The 19,769-nt window shown below is 56.3% G+C and overlaps 2 protein-coding genes across 51 annotated transcripts in view; one reads left to right on the top strand and one right to left on the bottom strand.

Annotated features, from left to right (window-relative positions):
- The first annotated feature begins 1,262 nt into the window (after positions 1 to 1,262).
- MYBPC3 (myosin binding protein C3) lies at positions 1,263 to 17,678 on the top strand. Its single transcript, XM_073216542.1, has 34 exons — positions 1,263 to 1,386; positions 2,504 to 2,770; positions 3,315 to 3,428; positions 3,505 to 3,597; positions 3,683 to 3,831; positions 4,704 to 4,821; positions 5,314 to 5,362; positions 5,592 to 5,621; positions 5,755 to 5,808; positions 6,531 to 6,551; positions 6,784 to 6,953; positions 7,785 to 7,917; positions 8,155 to 8,157; positions 8,270 to 8,394; positions 8,471 to 8,576; positions 8,659 to 8,825; positions 9,202 to 9,367; positions 10,001 to 10,107; positions 10,197 to 10,226; positions 11,109 to 11,248; positions 11,511 to 11,591; positions 12,232 to 12,391; positions 12,710 to 12,814; positions 12,903 to 13,091; positions 14,031 to 14,165; positions 14,511 to 14,678; positions 15,051 to 15,139; positions 15,287 to 15,482; positions 15,742 to 15,881; positions 16,098 to 16,257; positions 16,374 to 16,510; positions 16,820 to 17,006; positions 17,165 to 17,248; positions 17,397 to 17,678. The coding sequence occupies exons 1-34, from the start codon at positions 1,362 to 1,364 to the stop codon at positions 17,585 to 17,587; spliced, it is 4,089 nt and encodes a 1,362-aa protein (XP_073072643.1). The 5' UTR covers positions 1,263 to 1,361; the 3' UTR covers positions 17,588 to 17,678.
- A 1-nt stretch (position 17,679) lies between these two features.
- MADD (MAP kinase activating death domain) overlaps positions 17,680 to 19,769 on the bottom strand; it is a 61,013-nt gene continuing 58,923 nt past the window's right edge. For all 50 annotated transcript variants that reach the window (XM_037016126.2, XM_037016129.2, XM_037016136.2 and 47 more), the window contains one exon: positions 17,680 to 19,579. Coding sequence is in view for 29 of the 50 variants with exons in the window: in XM_037016107.2 (XP_036872002.2) it covers positions 19,475 to 19,579 (105 nt within the window). In the remaining 21 variants the exon portion in view is untranslated. The remainder of the gene's footprint in view (positions 19,580 to 19,769) is intronic.

Here is a 19,769-nt window from a genome sequence, read left to right as displayed (position 1 = left end):
TTGTTGCTGCGACCACTCCAGCCTCTGCTCTGCACAGCCTTGCAGCTGTGCCACCATGTCTCCCAGAGCACCGGGTGGAGCTCTTTATACAGAGTCAATAACAACATGTTGCTCACACATATGTAGTGAGCTAGCCAACCAGGGCCAGGTGAGAATCCCGGCCACAGGAACCTTCACTTTATCCGCAAGGATGAATGCCCCAATACCTCTTTGCTCTGAGGGCTCAACTGCGATGCTCTCGACAGAGCCACAGAGGCCCAGGGGAGGGTAAATAGTCCTCTTATAAAGAAAGCTAAGGAGCATGCCATGTAGTTTAAACGTGGTAAAAGCTCTCCACAGAGGCAGTAAAGAATGGATTTCTGTGTCTAAAGAGATAGTAAGTTTCTGCTACATGGCAATAATGCTTGTGTACAGAATTCCTCCCTCCCAAGAAACATGGGGGACAAATGCTTTCTTGATATTGGGTCTTGCTTGGAGGTAGTCACGTGTAGTTTGATTCTTTCTGGGTAGCAACAGATGCCTCGATGTGAGAGGGTGGGGGGTAGTCTCAGGGGCCAAAAGGTTACAGAGAATGGTGGGAGGTGGGATTCAGAATGTACTGGCAGGAATTTTGGTGTGAATCCTCGTGACTTTGGTAAGAGCCAGCTCCTCTTCTGACATCCACTTTGGGGTGCATTTAGGAATTTATCCTCATGCCCTCACATGCAGGCCTTCCCAACTTTTCCCATTAGGTGACACCAGCCCCCCAAATCACCTTCTCTCCACCAGACCTGGGACTAAGCCCACCCAGAACTCTCCAGTGTGAGGCCCCTCAGCCCTGTGAGATTCAGTTCCAGGGGCCAAACAACAAGAGCAAACCTTCATTCAGCATTTTCTATGTGGAATGCTGCTCCAGCATGCTCATTTATAAGCCGATCCCTTGCATGCTGCTCTCACCAGCCCTGCTCTGAGGTTAAGGCAGTGGCAGGGCCGGGACTTGGGAAGCCAGGCTGCAGGATCTTTGTGTATTACCACTGCTTGGTTGATTTGTCAGCCTCAGGGTTATGGGCCTAGCATGCTCCCACCACACATTTGTCTGTCAGGGCACCCCTAAGGTTCACCAAGGGTTGGGGGCAGAAGCCATTACATTAGCCTGAGGGGGCAGGGCCAGGGCCGGTTGGGAGCAGTGCAGCCACCCTGTCTCCCTGGAGAGCCTTGTTCTTTGGAATTTGTCTATATTTAGCAGGTGGCTGGGCAGGAGGCAGATAGGAGAGCCTGAGGAGGGGGAGGTCATCCCTATATAGTGTGGGGAGACAAGGTCCTGCTTAGATCCTCTTTGGGTGGCCTGTGTCTGCTCGGTCCCTGGTGTGACCTCTCTCAAGATGCCTGAGCCAGGGAAGAAGCCAGGTAGCTCCAGGTCTGGGGTTGGGCTGAATGTGGGTCAGGGAGAGCTGGGGGCATTTACAACTGGGGGGCAGGCCTTGGTGTAAGTTCCTAAGGAGGGACTGTCTTTCTGGGTCCTTTTTTGATTCTTGGTTTCTCCTTGTCCTTTTGATGACAGTGAGGGTAAACCAGGATCAGGGGCAAGAGAGGAAAGAGCCAAACCATGAAGCCCCCAGGGCTGCCATTGTACTCTTAGGAGGCAGGGGGGCCTCTTCCAGTTCCCATGGGGACGTGGATTGTCCCCATCTCTCCTGCAGCAAGATTAGGCCTAGGCTTGCTTTTTGGGAAAAGACCACTGCAGGCAGGAGCCCAAGCTGAGTCTGGATTTATGTCGCTTAAGGGCTTGCTGAATGCTCTTGGGCAAATCCCTCTTTCTGGGTCTCAGTTTTCCCATCTATACAAGGAGGGCTTGGGTTGGTTCCTCCCAGCAGTAAGATTCTCTGCTTTATGAGCCTCCATTCCTGTGGTCCCTACACCAGGTGTGGTCCCCATGTGGAAGTAATGCAGCCCCCTCTGCTGTGGGAGAGGATGGTCAAGAGGCCCCTAAGCCTGGGCCAAGGGCAGAGAAACTCACAGCTCAGGGTCCTGCTCCTGGCCTGTGCCCTTCCCTAGATTGTCCAGGGCAGGGCCCAGCCCTCCCAGGCCAGCTTTATCTCAGTTGCTGATTCCCAGACTGAGGCCTCTGGAAGACGAATTTAGCCACATCCAAGTGGGCAGTGTCTGTTCTTTACCAGGGGCCCCAGATAGGCTGGGGGGAGGCTGGGCTTCCACAGGCAGGAAGGGTGGGATATCCATCCAAGGACACACCTAGCAAAATTCTTGTGCGGAGTGTGGAGGTTAGGGCCACAGCCCTGGCCTCCCGCCTGCTGGCCATGTGATTCTGTTTGAGTCACTTAACCTCTGAGCCTCAGTGTCTTTATCTGAGAAACGGTCACAATAACTGCACCCACCTCATAGAGATGGCAGAGCATTAAATGAGGTGATGCATTAAAGTGCTTATTGACATTTTGAATAAGAGGGGCTGTAGGCATGGGATGCATGGGCAAGCCAGGGGCCCCTGCAGCCTCTGTTGGTCCCTCAGTCTCAGCCTTCATCAAGAAGCCACGATCAGTGGAGGTGGCCACCGGCAGCCCTGCTGTGTTTGAGGCTGAGACAGAGCGGTCAGGAGTGAAGGTGCGCTGGCAGCGGGGGGGCAGTGACATCAGCACCAACAGCAAGTACAGCCTGGCAGCTGAAGGCACACAGCACACACTGACAGTGCGGGACGTGGGTCCTGCTGACCAGGGGCCCTATGCAATCATTGCTGGCTCCTCCAAGGTCAAATTTGACCTCAAGGTCCTAGAAGCAGGTAAGAGACTGGTCATCATTCCCTGAGGTTTGGGGATGGGGGATCCTACTGCACAGGCCACAGGAGGTGCCTCTCCCTTTCTTGCATTTGCTCTGGCTGTGTCCTCTGCCAGGAATGCCCTCTCCCCTTTTCTGCAGCAAGTTCCCTGTGAGCGCCCCCTGGGCCTCTCTGGCCTGTTCCAGCCACTGTGCAGGCAGGGGGAGCTTAGAGATAAATAGGCATAACCCTGTCCTCCCACGGGACACCTACACACTGAAGGGGACTTGGCGGGCTGTATGTGCTGGCAGGGAGTCCCTAGCCCAGGCTGGGACTGGACCAAGACTGGAGCCTGGGGAAAGAGAAGAGGAAGGACTTCAAAGCTGTTCAGGCAGACCCACTGGGCTGTGGGTGCAGATGGTCTGAGGGAGAGGAGAAGGCGAGATATGGCCTGACCAAGCTCTGCACGTGCTACAGTTTTTAATGAGCCTGCAAAGACAGAGGAGGGACCGGGGATTAGGGGTCTCTGCCCAGAGGCTACTCCACTCCCTTACCTGATCCCTTCCAGAGAGGGCAGAGCCTGTGCTAGGCCCTGTTCTCAGCCCTGCAGAGGCCCCTGGAGCCCCTGGAGTAGCCCTGGCCTCAGCTGCTGAGGTGGAAGGAGGTTCCCCAAGTCCCAGAGGTGAGAGGGCTGGGCAGGGAGGGCCAGGGCAGTAGGTGGGTGTCCCAGGGCAGATCTCAAAGGCTTCTGCTCACAGGACCAAGCTCGGCAGCCTCCCACAGCCCTGGTGCACCTGATGACCACATTGGTCTCTTTGTGACGCGGCCGCAGGATGGTGAGGTGACCATTGGTGAGTGTGGGGCCGCCTGCACCTGGGAGCGTGTGGAGGGGAAGTGGGGCACTGCCCAAGCATAGCCTGCTGCCCTGTCCTGCAGGAGGCTCTATCACCTTCTCTGCTCGTGTGGCGGGGGCCAGCCTCCTGAAACCACCCATGGTCAAGTGGTTCAAGGGCAAGTGGGTGGACCTGAACAGCAAGGTGGGCCAGCACCTGCAGCTGCACAACAGCTACGACCGGGCCAGCAAGGTAGGGCCCGCAGGTGGGAAGCTGGGGGCCGTGGGGCTCCAGGCCAGCCACATGGTAAGGGGAGAGCCACTGGGAGGCACAGGGAGTCAGGGATGTGCCTGAGACTGGAGGCACACCGGAAGTGTGAAGAAAGGGCCTGCAGAGCTCAGGAAGCAGGTCGGGGGACCACGGATACACAGGGAGCGTGGGAAGGTCTGGGGAGGGTTGTTGGGGAGGCCCAGGGGACCTGTGGGCTATGGGGAGCTGAAGGGCATGATAGTCTTAAGGGGGCATAAAAGGGCTTAGGGGCCCAGGGAACTGAGGAAGGCTGAGGGACAGCGTGAAGCACAGGGGCAGGGTGGAGGCACCAGCTGGTGAGGTGTAAAGCTCTTGAATGGAAGGGTATCAGACTCAAGGGCCTTCATTGGCCAACCAGAACGATTTTCATCACATAGACGAAGTAAACCAAAACTTGAGAAGTTTCTGTTGCTGGTCTGAGGTCGCTCAGAGCCAGGCCTAGAACCTGTGCTTTGATTCCTAGCCTCTGTTACTCCTTTTCTTCCACTGTCCTGGCCTAGGCAGGGGGGCCTCTGGCAGGGTCAGGGTGGACAAGTTCAGCCGTATGAGCCATATTGCACGAAAGTCCTTGCTCTTACCCGAATGCCATTTGCCTTACAGCCACTACAGACTTTCATTTTATCACCACCTATTGCCAGCAGATGGCAGTAATGTTTCTAGAGAAGGGGCTCCTGTTTCTATTTACACAAAACCTTAAGGGTTAACTAAACCCTGAAGGGTGAGAAGTTTGGTGGCTGTTAGCTGCCCCCAGTCTCCTTAGGGGTAAAGGGCCTTGTCTTCTAGCCCCTGGTCTCCCCTGACACCTCACCCCACAGGTCTACTTGTTCGAGCTGCACATCACAGATGCCCAGGCCACCTCTGCTGGTGGCTACCGCTGTGAAGTGTCCACCAAGGACCAATTTGACAGCTGCAACTTCAGCCTCACCGTCCACGGTGAGGGAGGCTACAGTGTGTCCTGGGCTGGGGCTCCCCATGGGTCCTGCCCCTGTGTTTGCCTCCATTTCCCAAAACTAAGGAGGATGCCTAGTCCTGGCCAGACAGCTGCTGACCCAGTGCCAAGGTAGCTCATGTCGGGGTATGAAAGGGGGCCTCAGAGGCTTCCAGGGTTGGGGTGGGCTCTGGCAGCCAAGTCCAGATCTTGCCTGGGGTCTTGATCATCTTGGTGTCCCAGGCACCTGACACAGGTGACAGGTGAGGGTGTGCTGAGAGATGAGTGGAAGATCAACCACCTTTCAGGGACCCCCCCACCTCCCTGGGCAGCTCAACCCTAGAAAGGCTCAGAATGTGGGGTCCTGGGGCAGATGCCCACTCTCAAGGGGTTGTGAGTGCTAGGAGGTCATAGTGATGCCAGGAGATCCCAGGGCAGAGCTTCCGGGAAGGCCCCTCTGAAGCCCCCTCCCCTGTCATCTCCCTCTTTGAACCCAGAGGCCATTGGCTCTGGAGACCTGGATCTCCGATCAGCTTTCCGCCGCATGTGAGTGGCTGTTTCTCTTCAGGGCCTGAGGGAGGCCAGTGCTGGGGTCTGAGGGCCCTCAGGGTCAGGACTAGGGGTGATATGTGGGTTCAGGCCTGGGGTAATGGGGGTGGGGGGATGATGTGGGGTTCAGGTCTGGGGGACAATGTGGGGAGAGGGCTGAAGTTGGTAGGGATGAGGGGGAGCAAGTTCTCCTAGATAGGTGAGGAACAGGTTCTGACCCCCACAGGAGCATGGCCGGAAGTGGTCGACGGATCAGGTACCCTCCCCTTAGCCCCTATCTGACCCCTATCTAGACCCGGAGGGTCTGGGATGGTCAGGGAGCCCTGTGCCTCTCCTGAGCCCCTTCCAATAGGCTCCACTGCGGCTTCACTGGGGCTCTGTCTCCACAGTGACAGCCATGAGGATGCTGGTACTCTGGACTTCAGCTCACTGCTGAAGAAGAGGTGAGGCTCTGGGTAGCAGCTCTTGGGACATGTTCAAATCCCGACACTGCAGTGTCTCAGCTGTGACCAGGTTGCTGCACCTCTCTGAGTCGATTTTTGTCTGTCATGGATGATCCTGGTGTTGGGAAAGAGTCAAAGAGGTCTGCAGACATTATGTCCTGTCAGCTAACATCCTCACAGTGTCCCCAACAACCACTCCCCACTTGAGCCCATGCCAGCTCACCTCAGTAGGCTCCAGGGACCCAAAAGAAGCTGAGGGGTGACCAGAGTTGCAGGAATTGCCCAGCCCAGCCCAGCCCAGCTGACACATGTCCTCTGTCTTCTCCCTCTGTCTCCTGGACCCTGCATTATGTCGGATGCTGCTGTATCCCAGAGAGTAAGCACTGGGGTTGGGTGCTTTGGGGAGGCAGAGTGCTGGAAGGAGCCTGTACCCATTCCTGTCCCAGTTGGTGGGAAATGGGGCTGGGGAATTAGCTAGGCCTGGGTGAGGGGACCCACTGATTGGGGCGAGTCTCTGAGCCTCAGGTTCTCCTGATCCCACCTGCCAGAGCTCAGGAGAAACAAACAAGGTGACATGTGTAGCAAGCCCTGCAGTGCCTTCATGGGCCTTCCAGGTGTCCCGTAAATGGAGGAGGGTTAGGGCCCAGGGGCTGCAACCCCAGGTGTTTGCAGGGAGGTGGCCCATCTCTAATGTGTCCACTGCCTTTCTGCCCCACCTGGAGCAGCAGTTATCGGACCCCAAGGTGAGTGCTCAATTACCCCCTACTTCCACCAGGAACCCCTCCCTAGGCCCAACCCCCATACTGAACCTTAAGCCTTATCCTCTGGAACTGGCTGAGGACAAGCTTCCTCACCAGAAGGGAGACTTGGGAGAGGCAGCTAACAGCTCCTTGGCCCTCCTTGGTCCCGGGGGATGGGGAGGGCAGTACTGCCCTGGTATGGGGGGCCCCTGAGGTCCCTCCGCATGGACCGCAGTCACATGGACTCCAGGTTGGAGGCCCCAGCCGAGGAGGATGTCTGGGAGATCCTGCGTCAGGCAGCCCCATCGGAGTACGAGCGCATCGCCTTCCAGCATGGAGTCACCGACCTGCGCGGCATGCTCAAGAGGCTCAAGGGCATAAAGCGTGATGAGAAAAAGAGCACGGGTTAGCGCCCCCACCACACACACACATGCACGAGAGCACAGGTTAGCATGCACACTCACACTCACTCACTCACTCTGGTTTAGCCCAGAGACACCAGGAAAGGAGAAGGACCCAGATTAACCCTACTCTTGGGTAGGAAAAACCAGGAGTGCCCAGGTTAGCCCAGAGATACTGCAGGGAAAAGGACAGAGCACAGGTTCCCCTCCTCACCAAGTAAAGGCCAGGAGGCTGCTTCTTCCCGGTCTCACCCTTGAAAAGCACCCAAGAAAAAGGGAGGGACCAGCCGAGCCAGAGACACACACCCTGGGAGAGGGGGCTTGGTTAATCTCCCTTACAGGCAAACAAATGAACAGAATACTCAGGTTCTGGTTGGCTTCCCTCACCCCCAGGAAGCCCGACAGAGAGGGCTCAGGCAAGCATTCCCCATCCATGGCTGGCAGGGTAGAACTGACACCCTGGGAAATGGGCTGGGAGAGCAGGGGTCTTGCCTGCCCACTAGGTACGGGCCCCTAGCAGAGGCACAAAAACCAGGGGTTGCTGTTAAACAGGGTCAAGAAAGAGAATGTCCATTTGTCCTGTCACCCATTCTCCTGCCAAGTTTTTGTCTTTCTGGAAGCACTGACTCCGTCCCAGAGCTGAGTGGGTGGAGAGAACCCCATGGAAGATAGGAGGGTAAAGGGAAGGACAAGGAAGTGACAGACACAGACAGAGACTAATAAACAAAGAAACCCCAGCCCCAGAGGAGACACAGAAAGGGGTGTGAGCCTTCTGTACAGGGCCAGCCCTGACGGGCAGGGGACATGGAGCACGGGGCTGACAGTTGGTGCTCAGCCTTTCAGAAGAAGCTGGAGCCGGCCTACCAGGTGAGCAAGGGCCACAAGATCCGGCTGACCGTAGAGCTGGCCGACCCTGACGCTGAGGTCAAGTGGCTGAAGAATGGACAGGAGATCCAGATGAGTGGCAGGTGTGGGCTGGGTGGAGAGTGGGCCTGGGGTGCTGGGTGTGTGGAGGGGGCCACCCTCCCCGCCTCTCTCCACATGTGTTCTCTGTCTTTGCCAGCTTGTAGTCTGTCTCCCCCCATTTCTCTCTCTGGATCTGACATCCCATCTCTCTGTTTCTGCCCATGTCTGCTCCTCACTCTTTTTCTCCCGGTCTCACCTCCTCCTATCGGGGACACTCCAATGTCCTGTCTGTTCCACAGCAAGTAAGGCCAGCTCCTGAAAGCCCTGGGGTGGGGGCAGGGGGCCCTGGTGGGGTGGCCCGGCCAGGAGGTGGGTCAGCAGCTCTCCCGCCATGCCACTGCTGTCCCCACGCAGGTATATCTTCGAGTCTGTCGGGGCCAAGCGCACACTGACCATCAGCCAGTGCTCACTCGCGGACGATGCTGCCTACCAGTGCGCAGTGGGAGGGGAGAAATGCAGCACTGAGCTCTTTGTCAGAGGTGGGCCCCGGCCCTGGAGCCCTGGGAGGGAGGGCCACAGAGGGGCCTGCCCATCACCGTCTCCCTGCCTTGGCAGAGCCCCCAGTGCAGGTCACACGGCCACTGGAGGACCAGCTGGTGATGGTGGGACAGCGGGTAGAGTTTGAGTGCGAGGTGTCTGAGGAGGGGGCCCAGGTCAAATGGTGAGTGCCCAGACATGGGGCAGGTTGGAGGCTAGGGACGTTCCCAGAGAAGGCCATGACTTACTGGCCCTTCCCTGGCCAGGCTGAAGGACGGGGTAGAGCTGACCCGGGAGGAGACCTTCAAGTACCGGTTCAAGAAGGACGGGCAGAGACACCACCTGATCATCAACGAGGCTACGCTGGAGGACGCCGGGCACTATGCTCTGCATGCCAGTGGGGACCAGACACTGGCCGAGCTCATTGTGCAGGGTGAGGTCCACAAGAGTGGGTAGGGGAGTACACTAGGCTTCAGGGCTTTGGGGCACCCCCAGCCATGGATGGGAATCAGGCAGACCTTGGATGGAGGCCTGTGGGACCCTGGGCAAATCACTCTGACACCCTGAGCCTTACCTTTGTCACCTGTAAAATGGCCACCTCAGAGGGTATTGGGAATGTCAGGTGGGCCTGGTTAGCGTCACATACCCTCAAACACACACACCTGAGGTTCTCTGTGTACATGGCACCATCTTATGCACACATGATCACACACATGCATACATGTGTCCTCACATGCCCATGTGATCTCCACAGGGGCTTACGCCCACACACACCCTCCCCAATTCACTGGTTCTGCCTTGCCCACCAGAGAAAAAGCTGGAGGTATACCAGAGCATCGCGGACTTGACGGTGGGCGCAAAGGATCAGGCCATGTTCAAGTGTGAGGTGTCAGACGAGAGTGTGCGGGGAATGTGGCTGAAGAACGGGAGGGAGCTGGTGCCTGACAGCCGCATCAAGGTGTCCCACATTGGACGGTGAGCATGCAGGGCTGAGCCCCAACAAAACTGGGAGCAGAAGGGCAGGACCAGCAGGGACTGGGGCAGACACACAGAGAAACAAAGACAGACAGAGATGGACAGATGAGCGGAAAGAGACACACAGAGACAGGACAGAGACTGAAATAGAGAGACAGGTAGAGAGGATATGGAGAGTCAGGAGCATACAGAGAAGGAGGGACCATCAGAGGCGGGGACAGAGACAGAGGAGAAGCAGAGAGAGACAGACAAGTTGGAAACTCCGGCCTCCCACAATGCATGACTAGGGCAGTGCAGGAGGCACAGGGAGGCAGCTCTGGCAGGGCCCCTCACTCCCACTCTCTTACTCATGCCCTGAGCATCTGGGCCAGCCCATGCTGGGCCCAATGTCATGGAGATTAATGAGATTAGCCTCTGCCCAGTCTCTAAGGGCCCAGCCAAGGGGACGCTTCTACCTGGCCTACCTCTGAGAACATGTGAGAAAACTGTAAGATTCAAAAACAGAGAAGAAAAGCATTTAAAACAACAGAACACCAGTGAGCTAGGTGAGGGTAAGAGCCCCCTGCAGGCCTGGCTAGGGTGAGGCTTGGGTGTGTGGCCCAGTCAAGTCCCCTGAACACCACTGCCCTGTAGGGTCCACAAGCTGACCATTGACGACGTCACCCCCGCAGACGAGGCTGACTACAGTTTTGTGCCTGAGGGCTTTGCCTGCAATCTGTCTGCCAAGCTCCACTTCATGGGTGAGATGGTGTCTGGGTCAGGGGTAGGGACCCCTGTCACTGGGCTCTGCCTTAGCCCTTGGTGCCACTTAGTCTACCTTGTCTTGCAGAGGTCAAGATTGACTTTGTGCCCAGGCAGGGTGAGTCTCGGAGCCCCTGTGTGCAGCCTCCCTGCACCCTGTCCTGCCACATTCCCCTGCACTCAGAGACCCAGACCCAACTCTGCCACTGTGGCCACGGGCCATTTGTAACCTCGTTGAGCTTCAGTTTCCTCTTCTCTAAAATGGGAATCCAGCACCTCCTCCATGGGGTGGTAGGAAGACAAGATGGTGTGTGTGAGTTGCCAAACGTTGTCACAGATGTGAGATTAAATCTTTTCTGCTTTTTGAACCCTCCTGCTTTTAGATTAAACTTTATCAGGCATTTTAGAATTCTAACTTTAGGACACTAGTTCAGGCTAAGGCATGTTCAAGGTCAGTGCTTTCCAAACTGGGTTCACTTAACATGATATTCCATTTTAAAAGGGTTCCATGGTGAAAAGAGTTTGGGAAACACTAAACTCTTGCTCCACTTCTTGCTTATTCAGAAGGTGCGTTAGCATGTCAAAAGCTCTGAAAAATCCTGCAGTAAAGAAACATGATTAATTTTGTTTAATCCAGGGTTTCCTAATTTCTTTGGCCATGGACAGTTCTTTCCTTTTTCCTGGAAGCAAATTGGTATTCCCCAGAACACAGTTTGAGAAATGGTATGCTAGGTGATCTGATGTTATAAACCTCCCCAAGAACTTCCTGGGGTGATGGAAATGTTCTAGATCTTGATTGGAGTGGCAGATACACAGGTGTATGCATTTGTCAAAGCACATCAAGCTCTGTGCTCAAATCTTGGCATTTTATTGTGTATAAATTACACCTCAATAAAATTGATTTAAAACCAGCCAAGGGCATGTGCTCTTTCCAGTTTCCCCCTCTTTCATGGGCCTTGGGCCCTTTCTCCTTTCTCTGGCCTATGCCGTCTTCCCCCAGAGCCTCCCAAGATCCACCTAGACTGCCCCGGCCACATGCTGGATACCATCGTGGTTGTGGCTGGGAACAAGCTACGCCTGGATGTCCCTATCTCCGGGGACCCTGTTCCCACTGTGATCTGGCAGAAGTCCCTCACACAGGTACTGTGGGACCCTCCTTTCTTCCCCATCTGTAAAACAGTGTGTGGGGCCAATGAGTGTGGGGACCTGCTCCCAGCCCACATGTGCATGCTCTACAGCTGGCCCCAGACTTGAAACACAGAGGCTTTGCTGGCCAGGAGGTGGACAGGGTGGGGCAGCAGAGGGGGTAGAGGCAAAGGAGAGACAGAAGGGCTGCTGGGCAGGCAGTCCCTCCAGGCTGTCAGCCCCTCTTCCCGCTACTTCCCTCCTGCTCTGTTCTCAGGGGAGTAAGGTCCTGGCTATGCCAGCTCCCGATGGCTCAGGGGATGCAAGTGCCAGTGACGAGTGGGTGTTTGAAAGGAAGGTGAGTGGGGCTGAAGGTGGGACATGCTTTTTTGCTCTTTCGCCCACCAACGTTTTCTGACAATGTGGCATCTACCCTTGGGCGAGGCTTCTGTGATTGGCCCAGGCAGGATGTACATTGGCCCTCATGCCTCTGTTAGGTGCACTTCATATGTATGACTGGGCTGCTCCCTGGCTCCCATCTTCCAAGCCAACCCTGACTCTGCTTCCTGCCAACCAGGGAGTAGGTGTCCCTGGCACTTTCCAGAAGGAGTAGCTTTGCCTCCTGGTCAGCTTGGCTCCTCCATGCGCTGTTAGTTCCTCTACCCACCTGAGGTCTTGCAAGACCTTCACAACCACTCTGTGAGGTCATGCTGTTCCCAAAGGATGAGGAAAATGCAGCACAGAGAGGAGAGGCGATTATCTAAGCTCCATGGCAAAGGTGGATGCTGAAACCATTGCCTTACTGTTTTGCCCATGGCAGGTGCTAAATAAAAATCTTTGGACCAGGTGCCCACACGGGTGCAGTGCCTACTTGGGCTGTGTCTCCCCAACAACCCTTCTGCAAGCTCGGTTCCCGTCTTGGGGCTGTTGAGCATTACAGAGGCAGCTGAAGCCTCTGGGGTCTGACTGTGGCTTTTCCTCCCCCCATCCCCCACCAGCTGCTGTGTGAGACTGAGGGCCGGGTCCGAGTGGAGACCACCAAGGACCGCAGCATCTTCACTGTCGAGGGGGCAGAGAAGGAAGATGAGGGCGTCTACATTGTCACAGTGAAGAACCCCGTTGGGGAGGACCAGGTCAACCTTACAGTCAAGGTCATTGGTGAGTCCAGCCAGCCCAGGTTCAGCTGGGAAAACAAGGGGGGCCGCCAGGGCTGCACCCATCCCCTCCCTCCCCTCAGCAGGCATCATGAGTCCTGCTCGGATCCAAGGACAGGACTGGGGCTAGGACACGGGCGAATATAGGCAGTGAGGGGCCATAAGTGGTTGGTCACAGGCTGATGACACAATCAGAACTACATTCTGGAAACTCACTCTGGGGGTGGTGGGTTATCCTGCAGCCACTGGCTGGGTGGAGAGGAGACCAGTAATATTGGCCCTGGGCCCGGGCAGGGCTGACATGAGCCCCTCTCCGCCCCAGATGTACCGGATGCCCCTGCTGCCCCCAAGATCAGCAACGTGGGCGAGGACTCCTGCACCGTGCACTGGGAGCCACCTGCCTATGATGGTGGGCAGCCAGTCCAGGGTGAGTCGAGGACAAGAGAGAGGAAGCCAAGGGCATGGGAGCCGTGCTGCGGGGCCTCAGACTGGAGCTCCTGGCTGCCCTTTGTCAGGCTACATCCTGGAGCGCAAGAAGAAGAAGAGCTACCGGTGGATGCGGCTCAACTTCGACTTGCTGCGGGGACTGAGCCATGAGGCGCGGCGCATGATTGAGGGCGTGGTGTATGAGATGCGCGTCTATGCAGTCAACGCCATTGGCTTGTCCAGGCCCAGCCCTGCCTCCCAGCCCTTCATGCCTATCGGTGAGCCTGCCCAGCCTGGCACTGCCCCCATGCTGTCCCTGGGCAAAGGGCCCCAATAATAGCAGCTGCTCTGTGGGCAGTTGCCACACTAGGAGTTTACATCCACTGTCTTTTAATCTTCAACTGGGATAATTCTCTGCATTTCACAGATAAAGCAAGTGAGGTTCTGAGAAGTTAATGACTTGCTATAGGTCACCCAGCTGGTAGCGGGTGGAGCGGAGACTGTGGAAAGGGCCTTGGACCAGGAATCAAAGATGGGGTTTGTGAAGCTAGCTCCATCATCCCCAGGAGGGTCATCTGGAGGCACTGGCTCTCCTGAAGCCTCAGTTTCCTCATCTGTATAATGGGAGTTGAGAGGGTAGACCAGATGCTGTGGATGTGGCGGGCTCTTGGGACACCAGTCCCTACTAGGATGTGTGAGTCTGGGCAGTGGCAGTGGCTGGCTGGGGCAGGGACAGTCACTCACATCTGGCCTGGGAAAGGGCACAGCTTGCCTGGCAGGAAGGGGGGTGCTGCGTGTGGAGAAGGGCCCAGGCCTCTTCCTTGAGGGACCGATTTCCAGTCTGCCTGGCCCTCCCTCAACTCACCTGACTGTGCAGCACCAGGGGATGATCATGGTTTAGCCTAGTTTTTCCTTAAATTACATTTTTAGCATTTCCTATGCTTACAGAAGTGGCTCTTTCTAAGCATGTTTGTGTTCTTTTGGGTATCTTCCTATTTAGATCTCTCATGTAATTGCTGTGGCTGTTTGTTTTTACGCCTATGTAGAGATATGTTGTTTAATGGAGCTGAACTATTGCCTAGAGTGCTTGAAAGCCAGCTGAAGGGAAAGAAGCCTCTGTGTGCGCAGTAGGCCATGCAAGGTCTAGGACAGGGCTTTTCACCTTCCCTGCCCATGCAGGCTTACTCAGACCTTCCTCTGGCTTTCTCTCTGCCCAGGCCCCCCCAGCGAGCCCACTCACCTGGCAGTGGAGGATACCTCCCACACCAGTGTCTCCCTCAAGTGGCGGCCCCCAGAGCGCGTGGGAGCTGGAGGCCTGGACGGCTACAGCGTGGAATACTGCCAGGAGGGCTGTGAGTGCCTGTTGGATCCTCATGGGTCCCCTTCTCTGAACTGCCCCTTAGACCAGGCACCTGTCATGCTGCTGGGCCCCTAGCTGCAGTGGAGACCTCAGATGGCCCCCAGAGGGGTGAGCAGCAGGGTGGGGTGTCAATGTTGAGATCTCATAGCCAGTAAGTCACAGGCCAGGATGCAAATCTAGGCTTTTCGACTCTATGCCCTGTGCTGTTTCCACCCATTTGCTGGTTCCACTTTGAGAACTAATCTTTACACACTGATCCTTTGTTGGGAATAAAGGACTGGGCAGAGGATCCCCAATGGCCAATCTGCTCAGTCCTGCCTCCCCACCTCATGCCCAGGCTCAGAGTGGGTGGCTGCCCTGCAGGAGCTGACAGAGCGCACATCGATGCTGGTGAAGGACCTGCCCACAGGGGCCCGGCTGCTCTTCCGTGTGCGGGCACACAATATGGCAGGGCCTGGAGCCCCTGTCACCACCAAGGAGCCTGTGACGGTGCAGGAGATACTGCGTGAGTGGCCCATTGCAGTCTCAAGATCTTTCACCAATACCCTAGCTCTTGCAGGTCGCTGGAGGTGGGGACAGTCAGGGAGACCCTTCTAGAGAGAGGGACTAAATGCTGGGCAGCGTAAGGAGGAGTGAGGGCCTTGATCCAGGCTCTAGGCCCAGTGCAAATGTGTAGAGAGGGCCCTCCTGGCTTTTCCATATCAACCCCTAGTTCTGGAACAGAAGAGGTAGATTGTCATACCATTGTCTTTGAGCTCTATTCTATGAGGCTCTCAGCTCCTACAGCTAGGTGGTGTTCTTGTGCTCAGGACTGAGCAGTGAGGTGGTGTTCCTCTGGCCTGAGCTCACCTCACTGAGCTGCCCACTCTGCTCACAGAGCGGCCACGGCTCCAGCTGCCCCGACACCTGCGCCAGACCATCCAGAGGAGGGTCGGGGAGCCCGTGAACCTCCTCGTCCCTTTCCAGGTAGGGCTGGCCCCTTCCCCATCCCCAATGTGTTGTCCATGCTTAGTGGCTGCATGGGTCTCAGGGCTGACCAGACCCTGACACCTTACCCAGACATGCGAGGCTGGGGAAGGGCTGGACCTAAAAGTGGGCTGTCCTTCCCCACAGGGCAAGCCCCGACCTCAGGTGACCTGGACCAGAGAGGGGCAGCCGCTGGCAGGTGAGGAAGTGAGCATCCGCAACAGCCCTACAAACACCATCCTGTTCATACGGGCCGCTCGCCGTGCCCACTCTGGCACCTACCAGGTGACGCTGTGCATTGAGAACATGGAGGACAAGGCCACACTGGTCCTGCAGATCGTTGGTGCGTAGTGCTGGGCCCTCCCTGAACCTGCTCGTTTTCAGGCCCTGAGCTGGGCTGCCAAGGCCCAGCACCAGGCCTGAGGACCCAGCCCAGACCTTCACATCTTCCCGCCTAGGGCCCTTCCTCTGGGATGCTCAGAGCCCTGCAGAAGACAGCAGGCCAGGCCCAGGGGTGAGGGGGCCCCTGGAACCTGGTGTCCTTGCGAATACTCAGGAAGTTTTAGGAGGTATGGTGCTCTAACAGGGTCTATTTCCTGCAGACAAGCCAAGTCCTCCCCAGGATATTCGGGTCATTGAGGCATGGGGTTTCAATGTGGCTCTGGAATGGAAGCCACCTCAAGACGATGGCAACACAGAGATCTGGGGCTACACAGTACAGAAAGCTGACAGGAAGACCATGGTGAGCTAGGGTTCCTGGAGCACCCACGCACACCTTCCCCAAGGACAGGCAGGCCTAGGCCCCAGCTGTTCCCCCCACCTGCCCTTAGAATGGGCCTGCTTCTTATCCTCCCTCTCTGATCTGGTTCCACAGTTGCCATACATACTGGGGGTACTCGAGAGGCCCCTGACAGGGAGCAGGGCCTGGACCTGAGAGTCCCTTTCCTTACACCCCCAGGAGTGGTTCACTGTCTTGGAGAATTACCGCCGCACCCACTGTGTGGTATCAGAGCTCATCATTGGCAATGGCTACTACTTCCGGATCTTCAGCCATAACATGGTGGGGGCGAGTGACAGAGCTGCCACCACCAAGGAGCCTGTCTTTATCCCTAAACCAGGTGCTGTACCCTCACTTCCACCCCTGGGGTAGCTGGGACAGGGAGGCAGTGGGAGCAAGGAGAGGAGCCTACCTTCTTTGTATGGCAATCTTGGTACAAAGTCCTATCACCAACAGGCATCACTTATGAGCCACCCACATACAAGGCCCTGGACTTCTCCGAGGCCCCATGCTTCACCCGCCCCCTGGTGAACCGCTCGGTCATTGCTGGCTACAACGCCACCCTCTGCTGTGCTGTCCGGGGCAGCCCCAAGGTAGAGGACTCAGGGCCCCGGTCTAGGCAGACTCAGGACGCAGGGTTCAGAGGTGCCGACCTCCATCAGCCCTCTCCCCAGCCTGTCCTCCTGCTCTCTCTCTACTTCTGGGTGTCAGGACGAAGTTCCTCTCCCTGAAGAGGGCCTTGGCACCCTCCACAGGCTCCTGGTTCATTCCCAGCCTTGGTCACAGTTCGAGACTCCAGGGAACCACTGGGGCAGAAATGCAAATGCCAGTGTTCCTAGGTTCCTGCCAGGTCCCCTCTCTTCCTGAAACAGTCTTCCTGCTCCCCATTATCTGACTTATAGCCCAAGATTTCCTGGTTCAAGAATGGCCTGGACCTGCGAGAAGATGCCCGCTTCCGTACGTTCAGCAAGCAGGGAGTGTTGACCCTGGAGATTAGAAAGCCCTGTCCCTTTGATGGGGGTGTCTACGTCTGCAGGGCCACCAATTTACAAGGCGAGGCACAGTGTGAGTGCCACCTAGAGGTGCGAGGTGAGGAACCCACTGGGCCAGGGCCTGGGGTAGTGGAGAAGGCAGGGAAGCGGCTGGGACTCAGCTGCTCTGGCAGAGAGCAATGACCCTGTCATGTCCAAGCCACGGGTACTGGCTCCTGGGCTCTGCTACCACAGCTGGTCCCCCTGGCCTTCCAGAAGGCTGGGCAGACACACATGTGCCATGGCCTCCTCCTCTCCTGCAGTGCCTCAGTGACCAGGCTGGCTCCCCAGGATGGCCAGGTATGTACTCCACCACCCCAAACCCACAGCCCAAATCAAAGGCTGAGCTCTGGCCCTTGGTCCAGGGCTGCCATTGGGACAAGGGGGTGCAGGTGGTTCTTAGCAAGGTTTCAGCCCATCCCAGTCACAAAGAGAACCTGTGTCATAGGTGCAACCAGATACCAGCGCCTGTGCCAGGAGCCTGAAAGGAAGCTGGATGAGCCACCTTCCTGCTGTTGGATGTGTGTATGCAAGCGTGTATCTTGGAGCTGGGGAGGGGTGGCATCCATAGGGCATCATAGTTATGGTGAGCAGGCCTGGTGGGCTCTGTGCAGACTGGACTGTCAGAGCTTCCACTAGATGCTCAGATCTTTGGGGTGAATAGTGGGCTGCCTGCCCTGTCTTCTCAATGTATAGGGGCAATAAAAGATCAATGCACTCAGAAAACTGACTCTTGTCCAATGTGCTTATTTCCACCAAGGGCACAGGGAAATTTATTTGATTTTCAGGGCAAACTGAACATAGGTATTGTCTTCCAAATGAGCAAAACATGGCCCAGAGTAGAATCCAAAAGTCGTAAAACATTAACACCAGGAGGACCCTCAGTTTTCCCCCACTGTGTACACTCTTCTAATGAGGAAACTGAGGTGCTATGATGGAGAAAAGTGTATTAGCAACAGAGTGAGAAACCGAAGGCTCTCCTGTCTGGTCCCACATGTTCAGTATCATCTTTGTCTGGATGGGGGCAATGGTGAACCTCAGTGTGGTTCTGGGCTTGTAAAGCCTAGACTGGAGCTGCATCAAGCTGACTTGGGATGCTGTTGGACAACAAAAGTGTACAGCCCATCCAGACCCTAGCAAAGCAGATCTATCCTGTCTAGTGCAAGACACTGGGAACCAGGACAGTGTATCAGACAGAGCCCTACTCCACTCTGGGAGGAGGAAGCCATCAGGTCTCAGAAGTGCCCTGATAGAGCGTAGAAGGTCTTTTCTGCTCAGGCAGCACCAGGGGTTCATCCATGGCCTAGAAAAAATATTCCAGGAGGGCTGTTCTAGGGTTGTTTCTCAGTTATATCCAACGCCAAACACTCCCGGCCAAGAGTGCCGGGCTCCAGGCCCTGTGGGAGGCCCTGGTCAAACCATGTCACATGTCTGGCCCACCCCTGCAAGGGGCGCAGGGAGAGCCTTGGCTTTCCCGTCACTACTAAATCAAATATCTGCTCAGAGGTCATAGCCCAGCTTGGCTGCTCCTTCTAGTGGCCAGGCCAGAGCACAGCGCCCACTGGGCCAGGGCGGGGGTGGGGGTGGGAAATGGGGGATGGGAGGGTGGGGCTCCAGCACTCCCGGTAGGATGTGCACCATCCGTCTCTTCTCCCTCCCTTAGGCCTAAGGTGCCCTTGTAGAGTTCAGGGGCAGCTCTCCTTAGGTGTAGGCTGAGAGGAGGTGTCACTATATGCATGGCAGCCAGGAGCCCAAGAACAGTTAAGGACATATTATTTCACATTCACACACCTGTACATTTTCTATAAATAATGTGGAGCTGAAATATGTACAATCATCTCTTGCCTGCTGCAGCCATCTCTCCCTTCCAGCACCCAGTGCCAGGAGACACTGCCTGAAGACAGATGTACATACTGAACCTGGCCTTTTCCCACCCCACCCTGGTTCCTGGACATGGTCAGCCAGTGGTTCCAGGGACTGTCCTCGCCCCAACTGCTCTGTGCTCTCATGCCAAAGGCGAGGCACAACCACAGGGAAATGGATGCTCAGCATAAATCAGCCCCAGGGGGCTGCCCCACTGCAGCCAGGAGGCCTCAGTAGGCAGGTTGCCAGCTCAGAAAGTGCATAAGCAAGCAGGGAGGTTGCTGCTCACTCTGTTGTGTGGACTCTCCCTCCTTTCCGTTCCCACCTCCTGTCTGTGAGGACAGGCCTCAAGCTTTCCTCACACCCCACAGAATGGGACCGCTCCAGGCACCCCACTGTGCTCTATCACAGAACGTAGAGAGCCCAGAGGACAGTAGGCTGGTCTTCTGGAGCAGAGAGGGAGAAGGTGGGAGAACGAGCTCAGCCCTGTGATGGACGCATGAGGACACAATGACAAGAGACATATAACTGGATGCCAACTAAGCCACGGCCAGGGACTTGCAGAGAACATACGCATAACACCCACTCCTCAGTCACAGGAACATCGCACGCTTGGGAATAGGGGGCATCCCCTGGGCTTGGCCAGCTCTTAACCCCTCTTCATCAGCTAGAGACAGGTCTGGGTGGGGTTCTGAGATCTTCCTCACTGCTACGAACTGCAGCCACATATGAGAAGAGACACAACACAGAGTAGCAGATCTCGTGGGCCTAGAGGGGAGAGAAAAACAGACAGATCAAAACCACTGAGACACCTACACCTTCACATGTGGATGGTGTGTTCTTCACCAAGCAGGTAACTCCTGCCCTAATGCTGGGGTCAGGTCTCAGAACTGGTCGGTGGGAAAGGGGCCACCGTATGGGTCTCTCCCAAGAGTGAAGACTTGTGTCGGCTCCAGTG

The sequence above is a fragment of the Manis javanica genome, chromosome 11 (assembly GCF_040802235.1).
Source record: "Manis javanica isolate MJ-LG chromosome 11, MJ_LKY, whole genome shotgun sequence".
NCBI classification, from domain to species: Eukaryota; Metazoa; Chordata; class Mammalia; order Pholidota; family Manidae; genus Manis; species Manis javanica.
Note: the sequence above shows the minus strand (reverse complement) of the source record. Positions and strands in the feature narration are given on the sequence as shown.

Bases quoted from the DNA above. Each gene is read 5' to 3' on its own strand.
- MYBPC3 (XM_073216542.1), top strand. From the start codon at position 1,362: ATGCCTGAGCCAGGGAAGAAGCCAG. The intron at 3,429-3,504 runs GTGAGAGGGCTG...TTCTGCTCACAG, and splicing joins AGGTTCCCCAAGTCCCAGAG to GACCAAGCTCGGCAGCCTCC. The intron at 6,954-7,784 runs GTTAGCGCCCCC...GTTGGTGCTCAG, and splicing joins TGATGAGAAAAAGAGCACGG to CCTTTCAGAAGAAGCTGGAG.